This window comes from Onychostoma macrolepis, chromosome 11 (genome assembly GCF_012432095.1).
Source record: "Onychostoma macrolepis isolate SWU-2019 chromosome 11, ASM1243209v1, whole genome shotgun sequence".
Classification (NCBI taxonomy): Eukaryota; Metazoa; Chordata; class Actinopteri; order Cypriniformes; family Cyprinidae; genus Onychostoma; species Onychostoma macrolepis.
Genome location: NC_081165.1, coordinates 23,567,842 through 23,591,475, shown reverse-complemented (window position 1 = coordinate 23,591,475; position 23,634 = coordinate 23,567,842). Strand labels below are relative to the sequence as shown.

The following is a 23,634-nucleotide window of genomic DNA, read 5'->3' as shown; positions in this document are numbered from 1 at the left end:
AGGTCTTTAATGCCCGAGGTGGGAAAATATGATATTTTGAATATGATATATTAAAATATGATGAATATTTTTTGGAGGTTTGATATGTGCCTAATGATGTGGGGTATTTAGAAGTTGAAAAAGTTGAAATGTTACCGAATCCCAGGAATGACCCTCCTGTCATTGATCAGAAGGTCTGTTCCTATTTTTTATTTTTTTATTTTTTTAAGTAGGAAAGAAATGTAAGCATAGAGTTCTCAAGAATGTAATATTAAAAACTAACTGCAAACGTTTTTGCAAAGTAATATGTGCAAATTCACACACTACGTATCTTTAATTTGGCCAGAATTGCAGGTGCTTGTCTAAATATACAAGATATTTTAGAGAAAATATTAAATACGTTGTTAATAAATGTTATTATAGATTATAAATAATCTATTTATAATCCCCCAAATAGCTTGAGTCCCCAGTGAATTATGGACATTTCCACCACTGTATATATTAATTTCTTTGTGTGTGTGTGTTTCATCATATTTTAATTTGTATTATTAAATATACTGAAATATAGACTATCTGGCGCTAAATTCTGAAAATGATTTAAGTGTTTAAGGAACTTTTATTTTGAAAATCCCAGGTCTCTGCGCTGTATAACCATGTTGTGGTACGTTTCACGGTGGTAATTCTGGCTGATTCATTGTAGTCGGGCTGAAACTCAGAAGGCGCTCACACATTATCTCTTTCTTATTGCACAGGTAAAAAATAATACATATTTACTGTCATAAAACTATTTTTTTGTGTCATATAGTATTGTCCGAGAGGATGTTTCTGTGATTAAACACTTTTAGTATGTTGTTGAGTGATTTAGTCTCTGTAGCATTATTAGCCTCTTACAGTTGTTTGGAGATTAAATGAAGTTTTAAATGTGTAAACTCAAAGCTATTTTCTATTATTTCATAGCCTGTTTTAAGTTTACAAATGGTCGTTTTCCTGTTGTTTATGTGCTCACAGGTTACATAGGAGTATGTGTAAATAGCACTATGCTAAATAGCTTAGCATGCTAGCAGTCTGAGGTTTGGCAGTGAAAACCTTCTGTTTCTGATTTTTGTATATCATAAAAAAGCTCATAGTGATTTTAATTTTAGGAGTTGACATCTGAATATTTTTGTAAGTTACACTTTGAAAACAGTTCATTAGGAAATTTTGGTGTTTTTCAATACCCACAATGTGAATATTCATGAATCAGCAACAATCAGAAACGTGCCCAGGTCTTTTAATATGAAAAGACTGAAGTTTGTGAACTAAAGACAACTGCTTGTTTATATTTGTCTAGATCTAAAGAATGGACCGGCTTTTGAGGCTTGGAGGGGGAATGCCCGGACTCAGCCAGGTAATATTTATAGAGATGTATTTAATAAACATGATGTTTTCTATAGCAGCATCTGTGAGTGACAGGCTGAATGCTGAAGATTGCATCACACAGCATATCTACACTGATGTTTACTACACCTGCCATCACACACAGTTCATTTTCACAGTTCACATTTCATTAAAAAGACCCTTCAATATGTCCTGCCCAGCTTGCTGTCAATAGAAAATACGCTGCTACACTAACGTTCAAATATTTTGAGGTCAGAAAGATTTTTTAAAAGAATTTAATAGTTACGTTCCGCAAGGATACATTAAAATGACAGGATGGTAAAGACATTTACAATGTTACAAAACATTTTTTAAAATTTTTTTATAAATCTGTTCTTTTGAGCTTTATATTCATGAAACAATCCTTAAATGGTCACAGTTTGCACCAAAATATTAAGCAGCTTATAAGAATGATTTCTGTAGGATCATGTGACACTGAAAACTAAGTAATGAAGCTGAAAATTCAGCTTTGCCGCTAAAGTAATAAATTACATTGTAAAATATATTAAAATAAAAACAGCTATTTTAAATTGCAATAATTGTTCACAAAATTACTTTTACCTTCTGTTTTTGCCTTCTTTTGAAAACACTAAAAAAATCTTACCCACCCCAAACATTTGAACGGTAGTGAATATAATTAAAGAATAAGACTATTTTGTGCTGAAAATAGCAGAGAAAATCCTGTGCTGCTGATTTTTTTTTTATGTGAGCATAAATGTGTCAGGTGCTTTTTTTGGGTGGTGTCGTTGAGGGGGAGGCAGTATGTGAGATGTCTGTGTGCGTGATGGGTAGAGATACATCTCTCAGCTCTCTCTGCCAATTAACACTTCCAATAACAGGCTGCCTCCCTCTGATTCACACCCCACTCCAGCAGTCAGCACAGAAGAGAGTGAGAGGAAAAAACACCCATGATTCCTTTCTATTCAATCGTGCTGCTCTCATACTCCTATTTCCGTCTACAGCTGCGCACATGCTTTGTGTTTAAAAGATGAGAATATTTCACACAAAATTGATTGTCGTAAAGTGTTGATTGGATTCATCTAGACTTTTGATTGGCTGGTTGATGTTCACACACATCCATATGGTCTTATGTTTGTGTATTTTATGATAATTGAGGTACATATAATGTGTACATGACAATTACTCAAGGGTCACTAAATCTCAAAAACAAGTTCCCCAAGCTGATGGATAGACTTTGCAAGATAGCTTTTCATCCATCTGTTAATCGAGCATCTCCACGGCATCAATGCTACACTTTTGGTGTCGGCTGTCAATCAGACTATGATAGCAGTCGACATCTCTCAATCTGTGAACATGTCCTGCACCTGCACTTGTGTCCAGATCTCCTGCCACTTTTGATTTGATTCATTCCCTCCCCCTCAGATAATATATTCCTTCCTCTACAGGATAACTTAAATATCTAAATAAATTATTATTAATATATTCAAACGATCAATCTCAAATCTATATGGAATTAAATTGCACAGTAAACCGCAATTATTTTTCTACTATTTTCTACCTTCAATTTTTGAACAACATACGGTTCTTTAAATTTCTAAATAACTGTTAATTTATCAACACTCTTAGTTTCTGTTAATAAAAATTGTTTGGATATAAACAGCTTTGTCATATAAAATATCTGTAAAAAACTGTTCATCTACAACAAAAAATAACCATTTGTTTACAAAAAAGGCTTTCTTTTTATTATATATATTTATATTTATTAAATTTGTTTACAAATTTATTGCATTCATTACCATCACATTTCTTTAAGAGCCACCGGTCACATTAGCCTTCTAACTGTTTTAGTAGGTGTTTTATAAGCAGACTAATTAACAATGCTGTTGACACCTGGTATTAACATCCACTTCAATGCGTCAAAGTTTGGGTCTCTGATTTTGTAATTATTACATGTATTAATTTGAGTCACTATGATTTTAAATTCATATGCTCTACTGATGGGTCTTAAACCTGTATCTAGCTAGAAAGTAAACGGTAAATGGATTTAATGCAGGTTAATTGCCAGGATATGTATTTTTGATATTAACTATTCAGTTTCACTAGTTAGTATTTGATAATCAATAATAATTAAAAATAAATAAAATAAAATTCAGTTTTTCATTTCAAAAACTGCATGTCTGCGAGTGTTTTATATCAGGAACTCACATTTAGAATTTTTGATATCAGAAATTCTTTTTTAGTGGAAATGTTTTGGTAAGATTTTTTTTTTTTTTTATGGAATGTTGTTGTTTTTTTTAAAATCAAAAATAGCCATTTTCACTAGTAACAATTCCATTCCTGATATCAAAGAGGATTACTTTACTTTAAAATCAAAAATCCATATCTTTGGAATGATTGGCTTGATTTGATTGGTCAAATCGGCTTGTGACAAATATAAGCAGTGTCTTGTTGAAGAGATTTGACTCATCTGGAGCGTGTATTTTCTGCAGGGTCCTCCCACAGATGCCCCCGCTGTGGACACAGCTGAACAGGTGTACATCTCCTCACTCGCCCTGCTGAAGGTCAGGATACACATGGTTCCTCTTTCTCACACGTTATCCTTCACCTGTTCTCACACTGCAAAATATAGTTTAACTGTAATGGTTAATTTCTCCTGGTTTGGTTTATATCATGGTGCTGTTGTCACAGTTTTAGTTTCATTCTGTTACTGCATTTATACCATATTTATACCATATATTGCTATTATGGGTGTATGATTAGACTCATTTGAGGCCAAAAACATTTTTTGCCCTGTGATTGCTGTCTGAGCACAAGCATTAAGTTAAATGTCTTCATTATCAGAAGAAGCACTGCAATTTGTTTCACTCTCTCAATCCATGTCTTTGTTTGTGTGTAGATGCTGAAACATGGCCGTGCTGGTGTGCCCATGGAAGTCATGGGTCTGATGCTGGGAGAGTTTGTGGACGATTACACCGTACGTGTGATTGACGTGTTTGCCATGCCGCAGTCAGGAACGGTGAGTGAGAAATTGCTTAGCAACTAGGGGTGTGCGATATCGACAAAAAGTGGTGTCTCTATATTATTGGAATAATTAAACAGTATTTTGCTGCATGGGTTTTTGTGCTGGTACTTTGGTTAGACCTGTCATGGATAAATAAATATGACACTAAAACTGCCATTTAATGAGTGACCAATTAAATTGATTTGTTTAAAAACACCGCAGTGTTGCTCTGAGACGCACAAATGTTCTGCTCCGACTTTGTTTGGAGCTCTTTTTGTTGGCCTAACAGGAAAAAAACAGACAATATTGTCTAAAATATAACTCACTCGGTATTAACTTCTTGTCTGTTGAACTGTTGCATAAAATCAATATCACATTTCCAATCACGCTCACATGCTGATATTCAGGAAAACCGCACACTTGCTTGTGTGATATCACTCATACAGAACCCATACAGGAATATATTTTTTTTATTCTTATAATGATTCTAGGTGTTTGTTCTGTTGACAGGGTGTGAGCGTTGAGGCCGTGGACCCTGTTTTTCAAGCCAAGATGTTGGACATGTTAAAGCAGACAGGAAGGTGAGAGGATGAGTGAAGGTGAAAATCGAACTTCTGTTTTGAGATGAATATCTTGATCATGTCAGATGATGAGGGTTTGTGATCTCTGTGTTGTAGGCCTGAGATGGTGGTGGGCTGGTACCACAGTCACCCTGGTTTTGGCTGCTGGTTGTCAGGCGTGGACATTAACACACAGCAGAGTTTTGAGGCGCTGTCGGAACGCGCTGTCGCAGTAGTGGTCGATCCCATCCAGAGTGTCAAGGGAAAGGTAACAGTCCATGAACATACAGTTATTTTAAAGAAATTGATCGTTATTTTAAAGTGTTTTTTATTTTGGGGTCACCTGCTCCTTACATATATTAATGCTTCGCACACACGCATTGTTCAGAAATTCAGAGAACTTTCTTTTCTTCTGTATGTGTGAATGTGCGCTCACACTTCCTGTCAGGGTGTGAGAATGCCTGGAAGTCTGTTCCAGGACTGTTTGTCGCTGAGCTCTGTTAGCACCTTCTGAAGCACGTGAGATAGTGTGAGGACTTCATCTCTCCCATCAGCCCTGAGTAGGGAATAGGAACAGGAAAAGAGGGTATTATAAGAGAAGGCATTATAGCAAAAGGATAGGGGCATTACCAAATAATAAAAAGAGAGGCAGCAAATGACATGCTGTGCAGATATACTCAGTATTTATTACATGCCCTAAAAAAGGCATTATGATATCAATTTGATGTAAATATTTTTCAAGCCTTACCAATAATAACTTGCATGTATAAATGCATTTACTGTTCAAAAGTTTAGGGTAAATAAGATTAAAAAAAACAAAAAAAATTTTTTTTATTCAGCAAGGATGCGTTAAATTGATCAAAAGTGACATTAAAGACATTATAAAATTTCTGTTGCAAATAAATACAACTGTTTTGAATTTTCTATTCTTTAAAGAATACTGCAAAAAATGAATAAACAGAAATATGATAATGTAAGAAATAGTTCTTGAGCAGCACATCATATTTTGAATGATTTCTGAAGGATGATGTGACACTGACTGATGACTTGAGTAATGATGCTGAAAATTGAGCTTTGCATCACAGGAATAAATGACATTTTAAGGTATATTATGATAGATAATAATAGTATTAATATTTCAAAATAATGCTATTTTTGGTTGCAGTGTTTTTGCTCAAATAAATGTAGCTTTAGTGGGCATAAGGGACTTCTTTCCAAAACAACAAGAAAAAACACCAAAAGGCAGTGTACATTTTATTGAATGATGCTTACATTCTAAATCTATTAAAATAATAATTATTATTTATGTGCAGAGTCATTGACTAATAATTTAATTTACTTATTTTATCTTTATTTATTTTATTTAATCATATTTAGTCAGGGATGGTGATAGGCAATAAAACATTTAGTTGAACTTTAACTTTGGTTGAAGCATTTGACCTGAAAGGTTTCATTGCTGCCTTGCACTTGTTTGTTTTCCATTTTAAAATATTCATATCCCACACCTCCGAGTATCATCTCGTCTCTCTATGAACACAGTATGAGTGTTGTGAGTTCTTCATGGTGTCAGCACTACATGGCCTATCTGTCTTTCTCCTGTGCTTGATGATAATACACCCTCCGAGCATCACATCACACATCCCGGTGTCCTGACATTTTATCCTACCCATCAGATTGTCCTACCAGGGCTTACTGCGCATGCGCACATCAATATTGCGTCCTTTTTCTCATGTCGAACAACAATCATTACTGTAAGGGATAGGTTTAGGGTTAGTGTAGACGTTAATAAAACACAATCTAATAGGTAGAAAAAATCATTTATTGTTGGTTTCCGGCCGTAGCTGTATCACTTCTAGCCACAACCGCGAATAACACATAATTACTGTATTTGCATTACCGTAAGGGTAGGTTTAGGGTTGGGGTAGGTGTAGGCGTTAATAAACCATAATTTTTTCAGGTAGCATTTTTCTTTGTCGAATTGTACTACCTACTGTTTTAATGGGAGGTTGCAAAATCTGACTGTGTAGCACAAATCGACAGAACACCGGCAAAGGGAACGTCCCCTTTAACACAGATGTGGGACACTGCAGGATTTTACACCAGTTGGTTCAGTCAGGATCTAACAAGGCCCCGGGGTTCAAGAGGTGTTACTGTGTGTGTGTGTGTGTGTGTGTGTGTGTGTGTGTGATCGGTACTTTCTACACAATCCGCTTCCCTATTTAACACTCTTTTGTCCAAGACAAGAACTCCATCAAAAATCCCATCATTGTGATTTGGTCCAGGGCTTTTTTTTTTAAACGGCCTTTTGTGTTCTTCATAAAATTATTTAAAATCAGTAGCTTAGGTGTTTTGTGTACCTGAGATCTTCTGGTGAGAAGAGTCTAATTAAAAATGGTCTATAAACTGATTACTATGCATGTGATACAAGGTATGATGTAATGAGTCAGTTTTTGAAGTAATAAAAGTTTTAATGCAACTTTATTATTTAGTCTTCTTTATTCATTCTATTAATTTATTCAGTCTTGTATTGCTGGTCATTTTATGCTGAAAAAACCTGTCCACATCAGAATCTCTTTAATTTTGGAAATGGGCCACGGTAATATAATTAATATCTAAAGTTATATTTTCTGATTATATAAATGTAAAATGATTATATAAATGTAAAGGTATATAGTTACATATATACGTATAATGTGTGTGTATTTATATATACATAAAAATCTACACAATACACACACGCACATATGTGACCCTAAAGCAAAAAAACAGTCATAAGTAGCACAGGTATATTTGTAGCAATAACCAAAAATTCATTGTACGGGTCAAAATTATAAATTTTTCTTTTATGCCAAAAATCATTAGGATATTAAGTAAAGATCATGTTCCGTGAAGATATTTAGTAAATTTCCTACTGTAAATATATTAAAACTTAATTTTTGATTAGTAATATGCATTGCCAAGAACTTCATTTGGACAACTTTAAAGGCGATTTTCTCAATATTTAGATTTTTTTTGCACCCTCAAGATTCCAGATTTTCAAATAGTTGTATCTCAGCCAAATATCATCCGATCCTAACAAACCGCACATCAATGGAAAGCTTATTCAGCTTTCAGATCTCAATTTTGAAAAATTGACACTTATGACTGGTTTTGTGGTCCAGGGTCACATATTATATAAATTATGTATCTGTCATCTTGAATATAGACTGTTGAAACATCACTTATCTACTAAATAGAAGGGAGTTTTTTTTTTCCTCCTTTTTCTTCCTTCTCTTTTTTTAAACATTTGTATTATTTTATTTCTCTCATCCACTTATTTTTCTTTTGTATACCTCTGTAAGTGCTTTAAAGCTTTGCATATCTAATTAACACACAGTACAATTAGAAGCCATTCCCAGCACAGTTTTCCCATCACAGTTAGTTAAGAGTCCCCAACCTTGCTGTTGGAACGCCTGTAGCGACGAAATGATGGTTTTTCTAGTATAGTTCATTATTATTCGTCACACCATTTGTCCATCAGCAAGGTATGTTACGCTATCTAACTCATTAATACTCAATGTTTTATTGTGTACAGTATCAGGCTGTCTTAAAAGTAATATACAGTCTGAATTTGTAGAACCACAGGAGAAATCTAAACTGGCTGAGAATGGTTTTGCAACTAGAGCTGTTCGGCCCGATGGTGGAAAAGAGGTTTATATTGTCACCACCTTAAACCATCTGTCACCTCTCCTCTATTATGTGTGTGGCTGTGATGTATCTGTGTGTGACGGTTGCTCTGCTGTACAGCGTTCACGTGGGCAGATCTGACCTGTGTGTGAGCTCAGGTGTGCTGTCATCGCATATGTGATGTGACAGCACAAAGCATTAGCTGTTGTTGCAAAGCCTATGCTCTTATTGTAAATCTTTTATTTCTTTGGATTAAATCAGATTTTAGATCAGATTTTATTTGCTGGTGTCCTCTCACTCTCTAGAAACAGAGTGAGGTTTCTTTGTAGCTCCCATAATGCATTAAAAATACATATTTTTTATAAACCATTGATTTGCTGAAGTAACATGAATGCCACATTTTATTGTTCCTCTCCAGGTTGTGATTGATGCTTTCAGGCTAATAAATGCCAATATGATGGTACTGGGTCACGAGCCACGTCAAACCACTTCTAATCTTGGACACCTCAACAAGCCCTCTATTCAGGTTCATTTTATAAACGCCTCTGTACAATAAATAGTATTTTTACTTTTTTCTAAAAAGTGGAGTTTTTGTCATATATTGTTTTTTTATTATATTAAGAGTTGTTTCTCTTCTGCAGGCTTTGATTCATGGACTCAACAGACATTATTACTCCATTACCATTAACTACAGGAAGAATGAATTGGAACAGAAGGTTTGAACTTGTAGATAATGTTTAAACATGCTTTTCGTTCTTCATTTGTTGTAACTAGACAGTCATAGTGTTTGTTTGTGTTCAGATGTTGCTGAACCTCCATAAGAAAAGCTGGATGGAGGGTCTGACCCTGCAGGATTACAGTGAACACTGCAAACTTAACGAGACCATCGTCAAAGAGATGCTTGAACTGGCCAAGAACTACAACAAGGTAAGAAAAAGCACAAGAACATCGGATTCTTGTTCTCAAGTCTGAAATGCAGCTTTTCTGTAGGATATTTTTTGTTTATTTAATTCAAAGTTTTTGTGAAATATAATAATTTTTTTTTTTTTTTTTTTTCCTATTTTGTTTTTGTCCCTCAGGCTGTAGAGGAAGAGGACAAGATGACTCCTGAGCAACTTGCCATTAAGAACGTTGGAAAACAGGTTATTAGTTCGTTCTTGTTTTTATCTTTATATTGTTGGTGGTAGGGGTGAGGGATATGACCGAAATCTTAATGTCACGATATGAATAATTGTATTGCATGGTAACGATATATATCACAAGATACTTATTTTTGCTTTAAATAATGTATTATATCAAAATGTTTGATACCATAGAAATTTCATAATTCTTGTCACCAGTGTAATACTAGCCTAAATTAAAAAAAAATAATAATAAACTCACTGAAGACAAGCAAACAGTCAGTGATTAAATAAGCATATGTAAGCAATAGGACAAAAACATTGTAGAACAAATAAATACGAAATACTAAATACATTGTATAAAATAATTAACTGCATATTCTTCACTGTGTAAATTAAACACACACTGTAAAAAAAAGTTCCGTAAAATTTACGGTAAAAAAATGGCAGCTGTGGTTGCCGGAATTCTACCATAAAAAATACGGTAACAACATTTTAGGTTTTACGGTTTTAACTTAAATTTACAGTTAAATACCGTAATTTCATTAACTGATATACCAACCTATTAAAGTACTGATAACAAAACTGTTTGTTTTGTACCTTTGAAATACACTGATAACCACCAAATGCAGGTGGTGATGAGAAAGTCACATGATGAACCATAGCCCATCACAAGCAGCTTTTAAATAATAACATATGTAGAAGGTGCACAGTGCCATTCACACAAACACTAAACACCATCATGGTGAGACTCATTAAACTGAAATATGCTATAAACATTAATTTAACAAAATTAGATGTAACATACAACCCTAATAAACCTAACTGATAAGAAAAAACTGAGAAGCAGCATAGTTATTTTAAAGAAAAAACATCAAATTCAAACAAAATTTTAAATGCAACGCAGGGAATTCTGGGAACGTCAATTTACGGTTTTCCCCTGTAAATTTTACAGGAACTTACCGTTAACCATTTAACAGGTTTTTACTGTGGCATTTTCACAGTTTTTTACCATTAAAATCACGGTCATTTTTTATAGTGCACATTTCTTATTATAAAGTTACAAAAGTGATTTAGCTGTGAGAGATTTTCTCTCTTTTGTTGTTTGATTAACGTGGATGACAGACAGTAGGAATATTAGACTGCTGTCACTTTAAGAGCTGCCCGGATTCTGTTAGACCTACTGTGTTTCCGAGGATACTTTCAAAGATGGGAATTTTGACACACAAAAGTATGTATATTTTAACTTTCAAGGCCTATAAAGCAGCAATAATAACTCAATACTCCTGCGCTTCATCTTCTCTTTTGCTGATGATTGCATTTCAACAGCTTAAAATTATTTGTTTTTAAACCGCAAAGCCTAAAAGGCATGCAAATGATACGTTTTAGATAGTAATAGAGACGATAGTTTAAAATCTCTACCGGTTGACACACTTCTACATTTCTAAATCGTCCACCCCTAGTTGGTGGTTTGTTGCTGTATTTACTGTAAAACTGTTGGTGACCTGGCAAATACTCATCAGTGGCAGCAGTTCTAAATATCTGCCGTACTTTTGTAGCCTCAGAGGTTTACAGGACTTCATGGACCTGCTATTCTCTTTCTCTTTGTAGGATCCCAAACGGCATTTGGAAGAGCATGTGGATGTTCTTATGACATCCAATATCGTTCAGTGCCTCGCAGCAATGTTGGACACAGTTGTGTTCCAGTGATTCCAGTCTCTCTCTGTCTGTGCATAAATGTTCATATTCTACAACTGTTTTGTCTTTTTAAGAAATAAACACAAAATTCCAGTAATGCCGTTGTCTTTCCATTATGGACATCAAGGGAAGGTTGTACATGTGAAGAAAAACAACTGTTAAACTATATAAATGTACAAAAAAAAAAAACACATTCATTGATTCATTATGGATTTACAATGTCGATCTTAAAGGATGTACTGTAGTTTCAGTGTAAATCAGTTGTCCTTGCATTTCTCCTTGAAGTTCAGGCTCCAAGGGAGATTTTCAGAGAACAACACTGAAACACCTTATTTAAGATGACAGCACTTCAGGACGTAGCTTAAGTGAGCATCAGTGTGAAATATTTATTTGTGTGCTCGGTAAACACGGTTGTTCATGTCTATAAAGGTTTCACATGATTTCAGGAATATTTTGAAGTCACCTCTTTTCAAACTCCTTGAATCTGAGAGTTCTATAAATCTGTTTCTATATATCTCGGTGTTCCTATATTTTCTCAGAAAATGCAAATATTGCGCAATCACTGCCTTAAAGATGAATTTTTATGCTCGCCTCATATATTAAAATCAATACTGAAGGCGTTCAAGCCAATTTTACTGCAAACTATTTTAAGACGCAAGTGCACTGTTAAAAAAATGAATAGTTGAGAAAACGTAAAAAACACTTGAGTTCTCTTAACAATAGTATTTTAGTTCTTCTCAGTAAGCATACTTTGTTTAGCCAATGTAAATTAGTTTGTTCATGCAATGCTGATTGTCTACAAGAAAAAAATTTGTCTCAGCAACTGAAACAACAATTAATGTTGTTGAGGTCGTTCATTTTTTTTCTGTTTCCTGGAAAAATAAAAGAATGTTACCACATTGATTTTATATTTATTTTCAAATGATAAACCTTAATGGATTACTTAGTCTTATGTAGACAACATTGTCTTTGCTTGTAAAACAACTTGCAAGACTAAGATGTCCAAGAAATGGACATAAGTGGCTGACCATGCATTCTCTAGGCCTCAAAACTAGACACACTAACCTCAAGATGTTAAAAAGATGAGCTCTTTACATCTCAGTACAACTAATAACTAACAATAATGACAAAACAACAACAACAAAAAAGTTCAAATTAAGTCAGCAAAGCAATAATCCTATAACAGTAACTGCATAATGCATGCTGGGAACTCCCAAAGCCTTAACATTTCAACAATATGAAATTCTTTGTTCAGACAACTGTGTTGGAACAACATTTGGGGTAATTTTGTTGGCCCGACAAGGACTTTTATGTTAGTTTCAGGAAAATCGCATTTTTTAGTATTTGAGACTCAAAAGGTTTTGTAAACTGAAAAATCCGCAGTTGCATTTTTTTAAAGTGTACGTCTCAAACAAGTCTGTGGAGAGATACAAGAGTTATGAAAATAGCACAACATCATGGCATTATGCAAAAATATTTGAGGGTCATTCCTGGAATTTAGTAATATTTCAACTTGGAATTTTTTTTTCAACTACATATGATTAATTTTCTAAATAACCCATATCATTAGGCACATATCAAACTTCCAGCAAAACATGTTTTCCCATCTTGGGCATTAAAGACCTGTAATACACCTAAAAGTATGATACTACTTTTATCATCTTTTTTTCACTATTATTAAAGATCCGAATTATGTCATTTCTGGTAAATGATATCACATATGGATGGAGTCTAATTACTATGAGCGTAGAATGGTTAGTGTGCCTGAGGGACATAATTTTAAAGTTGTTTTTTAATAAAATACACAACGTTTTGTAAACACTGCAATTGTAAACACTGTGCAAATTTTGCCAGTAATTATATAAGTACAAATTAAGTGCCTCATGGACATGACAAAATGCTTAGTGTAAGATTAGAAAGACATTATTTTATGATAAAAAAATATTTAAATGCAATAATTTTTTTTCTTTTATTATTAATTATATTGGAAATAGCAAAGTACTGTGAAAAGCTTTTAACACTTTATTTTGGTGAACCACCACTTTAAAAAGTCTAGGGGACTGAAATATTACGAATCCGAATTCGTCCCTTAAACACTATGACTTTGTGTGTGTGTGTGTGTGTGTGCACGCGCGCGCGTTTTTGTGACAAATGAGGACATAAATTTGTATAATGACCAGGGTATGACAGGTATTACAAGGAGAAGGTGACTTTTCAGGACATTACCCCATGTCCCCACTTTTCAAAACGCTTATAAATCACACAGAATGGAGTTTATTGAAAATCTGAAATAGCACAAAGTTTCCTGTAAGGGGTAGGGTTAGGTGTAGGGTTGGTGTAGTTTGTACAGTATAAAAACCATTACGCCTATGGGATGTCCCCACTTTTCACAAAAACAGACGTACGTGTGTGTGTGTGTGTACTGGTATGGTTTACGAGGACACACATGTGTATAATAACATGGGTACTACAACGTAAACATGGTTTATGAGGACACTTCCTGTGTCCCCGTAAAACAAAAGGCTTAAAAAACATACTAAACGGTGTTTTATGAAATTCAAAAATTGCCAGTAGTTTCCTGTAAGGGGTAGGGTTGGTGTAGGGCAATAGAAAATACGGTTTGTACAGTATGAAAACCATTACGCCTATGAAGAGTCCCCGTAAACCACAAATTCAAGTATTATGTGTGTGTGTGTTTTGTGTGGAAAAACTGTAAAGCTGTTTAACTTAAAATTCTCTGTAGCATCAAGCTAAGTTGCAAAAATAGGCTACTGTCTATTAATAAATAATAAGCGGCTAATACTCAAAATAGTCTGCAAATGCTGCTGAAAACAAAACCAAGACCCTTTTGACAAATAGTCGCTGTGATTTTTGATTGGCTAACGCGCGCGCAGATTTTTCTTTTTTTCTTTTCTTTCCCCAGTTTACAGTTTTTTAGTGATGTTTCAGCTATTTTAAAAACAGCTGTCAGATAATAGGGACATTTCATACACTGTTACCTATTCCAAAAAAAACAACAACAAAAAAACGCTTTCTGCTTTAATGCCATTCTAAATGTAAATACCAGCCCATTGTGCTGTTATCAAACGCGGAGCAACGTCATACTCCTATAGTAAGCTCGGAGTGAACACGCTTTGACAGCATGGCCCATGCAGCAGAGGGCATGTCTGAGGTCTGAACCCGCGTTTAACTCCGACAACTTTCTCAGTGAGTTATGCACCTGCAACAACTTCCCTCACCGTCACAGTCCAACAAACCGGCGAGTGCGGACAACGTTTTTACGCACATCATCGCCTCCGGGGACGACCGCGTCTCCTCCTCCGGTGACACCCTGGAGAACGAGCCACCGTTGAAAAGACTCTTCACCGGGATGAGAAACCCCTCAATCGCTCTGGACTACGTCTCCGCGGCACGGGATGGCAGTGAAAGTGCGGACGAGTGTAATTTGCCCGAATCAAGCCAAGCGCGGACGGATTTCGCCTTCTCTTCTGCTATGTTCGCGTATTCGGGGCAGCCTTTGCCCGCGCTCCCGCCACTCTCCGTTCCCTACATGACACCTCACCCGGTCATCAGCAACGGGCTGAGCTACGCGTACTCACAGCATTACGGACAAACTTACCCAAACGCCGCCGTCTATCCTGGAAAAGCCCAGGTTTACCTCTGTAACCGCGCGCTGTGGTTCAAATTCCACAGACACCAAACAGAAATGATCATTACCAGACAGGGGCGGTAAGTCTAGTTTTTCAGTTTTTTGTTTTGTTTTGTTTTTTTACACTATAGCCTACTTTTAAAATGTATTTTTATTTTGATTGGTTATTTTATTTAAAAAAAGAAAAAAAAAAGTGACCATTAATAATTTGGGTTAATTTGTAATATTTTAATTTTATTAATGCCAATATAATTGTTTTATAATTGTATTTTTTTCTTTTCAGATTATTGGTCTGTTTCTGGTTTTGCAATGTGTCGTTTATATTTATTTTTAATTTAGGCCTAATTGTTTAATGACAATTTACTTTTGGAAAAGTGATTTGTTTTTTCGGTTCCTTTTCCTGCAGCCGGATGTTTCCGTTTCTGAGTTTTAGTGTTTCTGGTCTTGACCCGACGTGCCTTTATAATGTTGTTGTGGATGTGATTCTGGCGGATCCGACCCACTGGAGGTTTCAGGGCGGAAAATGGGTTCCCTGCGGCAAAGCGGACACTAATGTTACGGGTAAACTAATAATCAACCGACTGAAGGGGAATTTAACGTAAAGCTTTGCTCCGTTTTCCAAATAGACCAAGTTTATAAATACCCACACACAAAAAAAAACCAAACTCAAATATTAATAAATATAGTACAGTTATTAAGTTATTATAATGTTAGTTATTTCCGTTTAATGATAACGTATGTAAAGCATATTTTTTTATTTTTAAAGGAAACCGAGCATACATGCACCCGGACTCTCCAAACACCGGCGCGCACTGGATGCGTCAGGAGATCTCTTTTGGAAAACTGAAGCTGACGAACAACAAGGGAGCGTCCAGCAACTCTACTCAAGTGATTTCTTATTTCATTTCATTTTCTCTTCATGATAAGAATCAGTAGAAGTATTTTAGTACAGGGGGAGTTCAGAAACATGAGCTGAGTAATTGGCAATAATTTAATGAATTTTTAATTTGCCTGCAATCACCATCAGCAGCAAATGTTAACATATATAAAACAATACAATTTACCTTCACAAAACTATATGAATTACTTTAGGGTACAATCACTTTTATGTTAAAGGATACTCCACCTCAAAATGCTAATTTTGTCATTAATCACTTACCCCAATAATGAAATGCCTTTAACTGAAAATTGAGTGTTTAATCTTATCTTATTATTCATTACTGACACTCTATCCTCCAATTTGATACTGTTAAGTGCTTTGACACAATCTGTATTGTTAAAAGCGCTATATAAATAAAGGTGACTTGACTTGACCCCCATGTCGTGTCAAACCCATAAGACCTTTGTTCGTCTTCAGAACATAAATTAAGATATTTTATATGAAATTCAAGAGCTTTCTGACCCTCCATAGACAATAACGCAACTACCATGTTCAAGGCTCAGAAAGGTAGTAAGGACATCATTAAAATTGTTGAATTTCATCAAAAATATCTTAATTTGTGTCCAACGATCTCACAGGTTTGGAATGACATGAGGGTGAGTAATTAATGACAGACTTTTCATTTTTGGGTGAACTAACCTTTTAACTATCACTATTATGAGATCAAATGTAATGTGCCATGTCGTATGTGTGTGTAAGTATATTCATTACTATTATATACGGTTTGCGAAGTTTCTTATGGGAATGGGAAACAAAAATAACCTTTTGTTTATGTAGATTTTTTTCTTTGTCCTTCAAGATGATCGTCCTACATTCTCTCCATAAGTATCAGCCGAGGGTGCATGTGATGGAAATAAACAAGAGTGGAGATGAAGATACGAGTGATCCTGATCGAGTACAGACATTTACCTTTCCTGAAACACAATTTATAGCTGTCACAGCTTACCAGAACACAGATGTAAGCACTAGTCTATCGCTGCATTCATTTACATTACAAAAAATGTAACATGAACTGATTTAATGAATGTGTTTCTTTATTTCCTCAGATAACACAACTAAAAATTGATCACAATCCATTTGCTAAAGGATTTCGGGATAATTATGATAAGTAAGTGCCTTACCATGCAAATTAATGCATTGATAATTATTCTCTTGCAGGTTTTCAGATTTGAATTTGAATTTTGATTTGCCTACAGAAATTAACATAGGCCTGGTTTCACAGACAGGGCTTAAACCAGGATTAGGCAATAGTTCAGTTAGGACATTTAAGTAGTTTTTATAAACATGCCTTGGAAAAAAAACAATATGGTGTGCATCTTGAGACAAAACAAAGGCACTGACATATTTTAAGATCAGTTAGTGCAAGTTTCTTTCAGTTGAAACAGCTCAGATTTACATTTTAGTCTGGGATTAGGCCTAAACCTTGTTTGTGAAACCGGGGGATAATGTATTTTAAATGTAATTTTATAATAATAATAACAATGGTAATTTGATTTTTACATTTTTCTAACAACATCTTAAAGCATTTATTTCTGGTAGCACTTTAACATGCAATGTGCATGTTACACATATTCCAAATTAAAATAATTAATTACAAAGGCAATGGGTCTCAGTCACTAACACTTGCTTGGATTATTGCGTATTTTTACACACAGGAGAACTTCTTATGAAAAATTTCACATGCCTATGCAAATGAATTTGTTTTTAACCTCGTTGTACTGTCAATGCAAAATTTCTAAATGAGTGACCACTTGCCTAATTCAGTTCAATTCAAGTTTATTTGTAAAGCGCTTTTCACGATACAAATCGTTGCAAAGCAGCTTTAAAGGAAATTAAGTTTCTACAATATGTTTAGTAGTAGCTTATCAGTGGTGACTGTCAAATTGATGTACATATGGCGGAAATGTACAGTAAAAATCAGTTAATGACGTAATCAAACAGACGATGAACACTATTAACAGCAATGATTATATGTTGCAATCAAATTTATAGCAAAATTTGGTAGTTCTATGTGGTGTTTCAGGGTTGGCATCATCTGAGGTCCTCTGAGGGGTTGGCATCATCTCTTCTCAGGTGTTCGGTCATCTCAGATCTTACAAGGGTTGAGAAACAAATAGAGACTAAATGATTTGTTCAACCCAAGCTAAAGAATAATAATGTGCAATAATGTGGATTTGATCAGATATAACTGCAGTACAAGATTATGAGATGCATTATATGAATGCTTGGCTAAAGAGATGTGTCTTTAATCTAGATTTAAACAGAGAGAGGGTGTCTGAACCCCGAACGTTATCAGGAAAGCTATTCCAGAGTTTGGCAGCCAAATGCGAAAAAGCTCTACCTCCTTTAGTGGACTTCGCTGTCCTAGGTACTACCAAAAGTCCAGAGTTTTGCAACCTTAGGGAGTGAGATGGGTTGTAGCGAGCTAGAAGACTAGTTAGGTACGCAGGAGCTAAGCCATTAAGGGCCTTATCGGTAAGTAATAATACGAAACTTAATAGGTAGCCAGTGCATAGACTGTAAAATTGGGGTAATATGATCATATTTTCTTGACCTGGTAAGGACACTAGCCGCTCCATTTTGGACTACCTGTAGCTTGTTTACATGTATATTGAAAATAGCAGAGGACCTAGGACAGATCCTTGTGGCACTCCATACTTTACTGGTGATAATTGAAATGACTCCCCGTTTAAATAAACCAAGTGGTAGCGGTCGGACAGGTAGGGTCTAAACCATCTTAAAGCCTGCCCTTGAATACCCGTATAGTTTTGTAATCGATCTAAGGTTAAGTCATTTGCATAAAACACACCCAAACCATCTCCATATAAGGGCTTTCCGCACAACCTTACAGACTTTCGTCACTCTCAGCATAAATACAACACTCACAAGACCTCTCATTAGCCAGCTGTACAACACAGCTTTTCTTTCACTGTATATATTAAAATATTCAAGATAAAATATACCCAGAGTATGTGCTTTTTATGTGATTGTGTTCCTAAAAGTTTTTGGTGAATCTTGATTTGTTGGTAGAAATGTTTGAATGTATGTACAATTTTTACATACATGTGGTTTTGTTGTTCCTAAATAAATTTTGAAAAATTTTAGAAAGAGAGTTTTTGGTGAATCCATGATTTTTTAGTGAAAATGTTCTCACACAGATTTCACGTACAAATGTATGCATGCTTAGTTAACCCAGAGTTACTATGTGTATGTGTGGATTCAGGTGTTCCTACATTTTTCACAAATTTGAATATGAAAATTTTAATATGGCTTGATGAAAATGTTTGTTTGCAGATTTCACGCTCAAACATGTTTAGTAAACCCAGAAGAGTATGTGATTTTTGCATAGATGGGGTTTCAGTTGTTACTGCATTTTATCATAAATTTAGACAACATTTTAGCATAAAAGTTTTTGGTGAAATAGAATTTGTTCATGCATAAATCTGTACATACACATGCTTAGTGAATGAGACCCAGTGTCACAAACAGTAACATGGACATTCTAATGTAAAATGTATGACCTAATTTCTTCTGTCTCCAGATGTTACAGTGGCTATGACTCTGACCGATTGCCCCCTACACTCAGTGACTCTCCACACTCTCAGATGCTGCCCGGCTCGCGGTACGCAATGACAAGCACCTTATTTCAGGAGCAGTTTGTCAACAGTTACACAAAGTCCTGTTTTCCAACTCTTAGCCCTGACCCTGGCCTTGTGACCTCAAACCAATCCCAAGAGAGCAGCTTGGCCTCTGGGCAGCACTGGCTTGTGTCTTCCACTGCTGCTCCATCATACGAAGCCGATATTAACGCAGCAGCTCTGCTCTCTTACGCCACAGCGGGGGTCAAAGGTCTGCCTTTCACTGGTGGCACTAGTACAAGTCTGGATTACTACACCAGTGCCGCTGGATGGGATTCACGGGGTTCGCTAGAGAACAGCAGTAAAACCAGCTCAAATCTGCCTGTTTGGGTTCTAGATACAGGTCTTGAAAGATCAACACAATCGAATTACATGCCTGAGGATGGAGAGATGTTGGAAATAGACCAGTCAGCTCTTGGAGTTTCTAAGCAGCTGGAAGGTGAAGATGCCACGGATTCGACATGGACCGAAACTCAGTCTTCCATTAAATCTGTCGATTCCAGTGTTTTAAGGATTTCGGAGGAGGCTCATCTGAAAAATCCTTCTATCAGTCCAGATTCAGACATTCAGACTGTGAAAGACATGCAGAACAGGGCCAAAAATGGCAATAAAGAATCTGACTTTTTTCATTTTGACACTCAAACGTAAACCTGCCTGCCTCATATGTGCAATTAAAATGTTGTTAATATGGAAATATTATTATGGCGATGATTTATGTATACAGCATTTATTTATTTTCATGTTACACTGCACCATTGAAGATGGTAGAATATGAGAACTGACATCCCCAACTATCTAAACATAATGTATTTGACTGCTTATATGGCTATAATCTGGTGGTATTATAAAAAAAAAAAAAAAAAAACATACATTAGGACTAACATGTCTGTATTTGTTATGCATTCCCAGTATAAAGAATCTAAATAAATTATCATTAGCTTAAAATCACAGCTGTTTCATGTGAAAATGTATTGATTGTGATGTATCAAAACAGTAGCCATCTTGCTAAAAACAAAAAAAGAACAGGTCTTTTTTTAATTAAATGCCTGTTGTGAAATATAGAATATGATAATGTGAAGTCATGACATTCTGCTACTGTCAGAATGTTTGATGTATAGCCTATATAAATTGTCAGAGGTTGAGTATAAATAAATCCCATAAAGACTTAAGTTACAGTTTACATTCGGTTACTTCTTTTATTGACGTAGTAGTTACAAGACTGCAAGTTGGTGTGAGTGTATTAAAATATTTTACAACATTGACACCTAGCGGCGAATGCAAGATGTCTATGTAAGCAGTTCACCAGGTTTTGGAACACCGGTTATGTGTCCTTGACCTAGAGGAAATAATAGTTTAATTCTCCCATAAGCAATAGGATTAAACACGGCAGCAGAATCTATCACTAAATACAACTACAAACTATCTTAGTGTAGGCTACATTACAGTGAAGGGATCAAGAGAAGAATGAAGCTCCTTCAGCAGCTGTTGAACCCGAAATAACCAGAGACCACCTTCACAGAGCCGGCCAAAGCATGCGTTAGTATTTTTTGACGCATTTCTTGCATAAATAAATTAATACTCTAAACAGTAAGCCAATTTTTTCAGCTATGTTTGACTTGATGTAGAAAGTGCCACTTGCTTTGTATGTGGAATGAATGTGGTTAGGGATATTTTCACTAAACGACGTAACGCGTTCTGTATAGGCCTACTATTTTTAACACAAAGCTATAATGTGGATTTATAAGCTTTGGAGTGGACTGTTGTGCAAGTAAATAAGGGAATTTTATGGTGATTTTAATGTGATGTGATCCCCACCTTTTTGGCGCTTTAAAATTTAACAAATATCTCCTTTTTGTGTTCCACGGAAAAATAACAGACTGTGGATTTTGAGCACCATAAGGGTGAGTAAATAATTAAAGTATTTTGGGGAACTATTTCCTTTACTATTCCAGCACAAAAATTCTATTTGATAATTAATATATATATATATATATATATATAATAAAAAAATAAATGCACACAAGGTGGCGCCAAATGAAGAGTTTATTGACTACACAGTTAAAGTCCAGCAGCAAAGCACTATATGCAACTGTTTACATATAATTAAGAGGTGTAAATGTTCAACACTTTTTTTTTTTTTCACCTGAAAAATAATGTAGTATAAATTGTTCGTGCTGTAAATGTAATTCCACTGCTGGTACTGACCTGTCTCTCAAATATAAATCCGTCATGGATTTGAAAGTCACTTTCTGGGCTCTTACCCATGGTGCCATTGGACATTTCCACCTTTACTGGCCAGGAAAAATAGGTACAGTTGATTTTGTGACAACATGCACATATTAGTCGGTATTCTGTTATTGAAATCTTAGTTTAGGGGACATATATATGTGTGTGTGTGTGTGTGTACCTGTTTTTCTATTCAGGTGGGGACTTAAACCTGAATACAGACTCATGGGGACTCGTGTCACGCTGGCAGCAGAACCACGGGTAAACAAGCTAATAAATCACACAGAATGAAGTTTTTTTGAAAATCTAAAAATGCAGAAAGTTTCCTGTAAAGGGGTAGGTTTAGGTGTAGGGTTGGTGTAGGGCGATAGAATATACGGTCTGTACAGTAGAAAAACCATTACGCCTATGGAGAGTCCCCACAAGGATAGCAAACCAGATGTGTGTGTGTGTGTGTGTGTGTTTAAAAAAAAACATACGAGAAAATACACACGTTTTATTTAAAAATGTTAGTGAAATTAAAGTTAGTGACAACTAGCCCCCGTGTCCCTATATAAAGAAATCATTTGAAAAGACTATAAAAAGTGAGCTTTTTTTGATTCAGTGATAGGCTATTAAAACAATTTTGACTAAATTAAATCCAGATCATTTAGATGTTAAACCAGAAGCGAATTTTTTTAGTTCGGATATTTATTTTTTATTTTTTAACTCGGCGCGCTCTATAAACGATATTCTCACATTTAGTAAACCGAAGCCTCAAGTGTCCGTTTGTCTCCGGAGAGTTTCATCCGTTTATCTAACGGATTTCTGTTAACTCACGTGCTGCCGGTCGCAGCTGCGTCACGCGAGCGCAAATGACACGCCGAAGGAGCGCAGGCACGGACGCGCGCGCGAGTGAAGAAAGAGGGAAAAACCCAACGCTTACTACACCGCCACCGAAGCCGCACAAACATATATGACGTTTTCTCTACGTTCCTAACAATATCTCAGAGAAAACCCTTCATAGACGAACAAGACAGTATAAGGCGGAATATCAGGGATGGATGTGAAAGATCAAGGAGCGCAGATGGAGCCGCTGCTTCCTGCGGTAAGAACCTGTTTCATCTTTCATGTGGGGTCCGTCAGTAAGGAACAATGACATGATGCTGGTGTGTGGAGGAAAACGGGTTTCGGTGGTTCGAGCCGCATTGGGTTGGAGCCCATTATGGCCATCATTAACCCACCACCATTAGAAGACAGTGTGTTTTAATTATTCATTGCACCTTTAATACAGACTCATTTGCTGGGAAAATGGCTTCACATTACATGGATACGGCGTTTGTAGTGTGAGTAGGTTCACACCGGCTCCGTGGATTATGAATTTAATTAAACACGTTTAGTAATGTGTAATGACAGTCAGTATGGTGTTTAGATGCATGTGTGGGCGTTCAGCATTCTCAGGAGTTGCATACATTAAATTTCCCCTGAATTTGATGAGGCCTTCACGTGTGACATATGATTTCAGCTATTCGCCTAATTTACTATGTATTGCCATGGGTATCTACAGTTGGGGAGTCCATACTGTATAAAAATTTAAAGAGATAGTTCCAACATAGGCTCACTGGAGAAGTGAGCCTTTACCTACATTTTTGCAAAACTCCAAACAAAATAGCATACAATTCACTGCATTTTCCAACTCAGATTTAAACTTAAAATCATCAACAATATTGATTTATTTTCATGATTACGGAACAGATTATCGATTAACAAAGACTTATTTTTGTGTAGTTCAAAACACTT

At 35.6% G+C, this 23,634-nt stretch overlaps 3 protein-coding genes across 9 annotated transcripts in view; all 3 read left to right on the top strand.

Annotated features, from left to right (window-relative positions):
• The first annotated feature begins 628 nt into the window (after positions 1-628).
• Positions 629-11,546, top strand: psmd14 (proteasome 26S subunit, non-ATPase 14). Its single transcript, XM_058790770.1, has 11 exons — positions 629-731; positions 1,310-1,366; positions 3,846-3,917; positions 4,253-4,372; positions 4,868-4,938; positions 5,035-5,185; positions 9,002-9,109; positions 9,225-9,299; positions 9,385-9,510; positions 9,663-9,725; positions 11,316-11,546. Exons 2-11 carry the CDS (start codon positions 1,319-1,321, stop codon positions 11,412-11,414), a joined length of 933 nt encoding a protein of 310 aa, XP_058646753.1. The 5' UTR covers positions 629-731; positions 1,310-1,318; the 3' UTR covers positions 11,415-11,546.
• An 832-nt stretch (positions 11,547-12,378) lies between these two features.
• tbr1a (T-box brain transcription factor 1a) lies at positions 12,379-20,803 on the top strand. The gene is made up of 6 exons (XM_058790769.1): positions 12,379-15,131; positions 15,458-15,612; positions 15,818-15,939; positions 16,791-16,949; positions 17,038-17,099; positions 19,533-20,803. Exons 1-6 carry the CDS (start codon positions 14,617-14,619, stop codon positions 20,275-20,277), a joined length of 1,758 nt encoding a protein of 585 aa, XP_058646752.1. The 5' UTR covers positions 12,379-14,616; the 3' UTR covers positions 20,278-20,803.
• Positions 20,804-22,409: 1,606 nt separating this feature from the next.
• slc4a10a (solute carrier family 4 member 10a) overlaps positions 22,410-23,634 on the top strand; it is a 52,495-nt gene continuing 51,270 nt past the window's right edge. For 5 of the 7 annotated variants that reach the window (XR_009273314.1, XR_009273313.1, XM_058790767.1 and 2 more), the window contains exon 1: positions 22,410-22,942. Coding sequence is in view for 5 of the 7 variants with exons in the window: in XM_058790767.1 (XP_058646750.1) it covers positions 22,895-22,942 (48 nt within the window). In the remaining 2 variants the exon portion in view is untranslated. The remainder of the gene's footprint in view (positions 22,943-23,634) is intronic. The other 2 variants (XM_058790766.1, XM_058790768.1) reach the window with 2 other exon arrangements.

What these genes read in the sequence shown, in the direction of transcription:
- psmd14 (XM_058790770.1), top strand. Translation starts at nt 1,319, where the DNA reads ATGGACCGGCTTTTGAGGCTTGGAGGGGGAATGCCCGGACTCAGCCAG. An exon ending in ATGTTAAAGCAGACAGGAAG is followed by an intron (nt 4,939 to 5,034) that starts GTGAGAGGATGA and finishes TCTGTGTTGTAG; the next exon opens with GCCTGAGATGGTGGTGGGCT. An exon ending in TCAACAAGCCCTCTATTCAG is followed by an intron (nt 9,110 to 9,224) that starts GTTCATTTTATA and finishes TCTCTTCTGCAG; the next exon opens with GCTTTGATTCATGGACTCAA.
- tbr1a (XM_058790769.1), top strand. Translation starts at nt 14,617, where the DNA reads ATGCACCTGCAACAACTTCCCTCACCGTCACAGTCCAACAAACCGGCG. An exon ending in CGTCCAGCAACTCTACTCAA is followed by an intron (nt 15,940 to 16,790) that starts GTGATTTCTTAT and finishes TTGTCCTTCAAG; the next exon opens with ATGATCGTCCTACATTCTCT. An exon ending in CAGCTTACCAGAACACAGAT is followed by an intron (nt 16,950 to 17,037) that starts GTAAGCACTAGT and finishes TTATTTCCTCAG; the next exon opens with ATAACACAACTAAAAATTGA.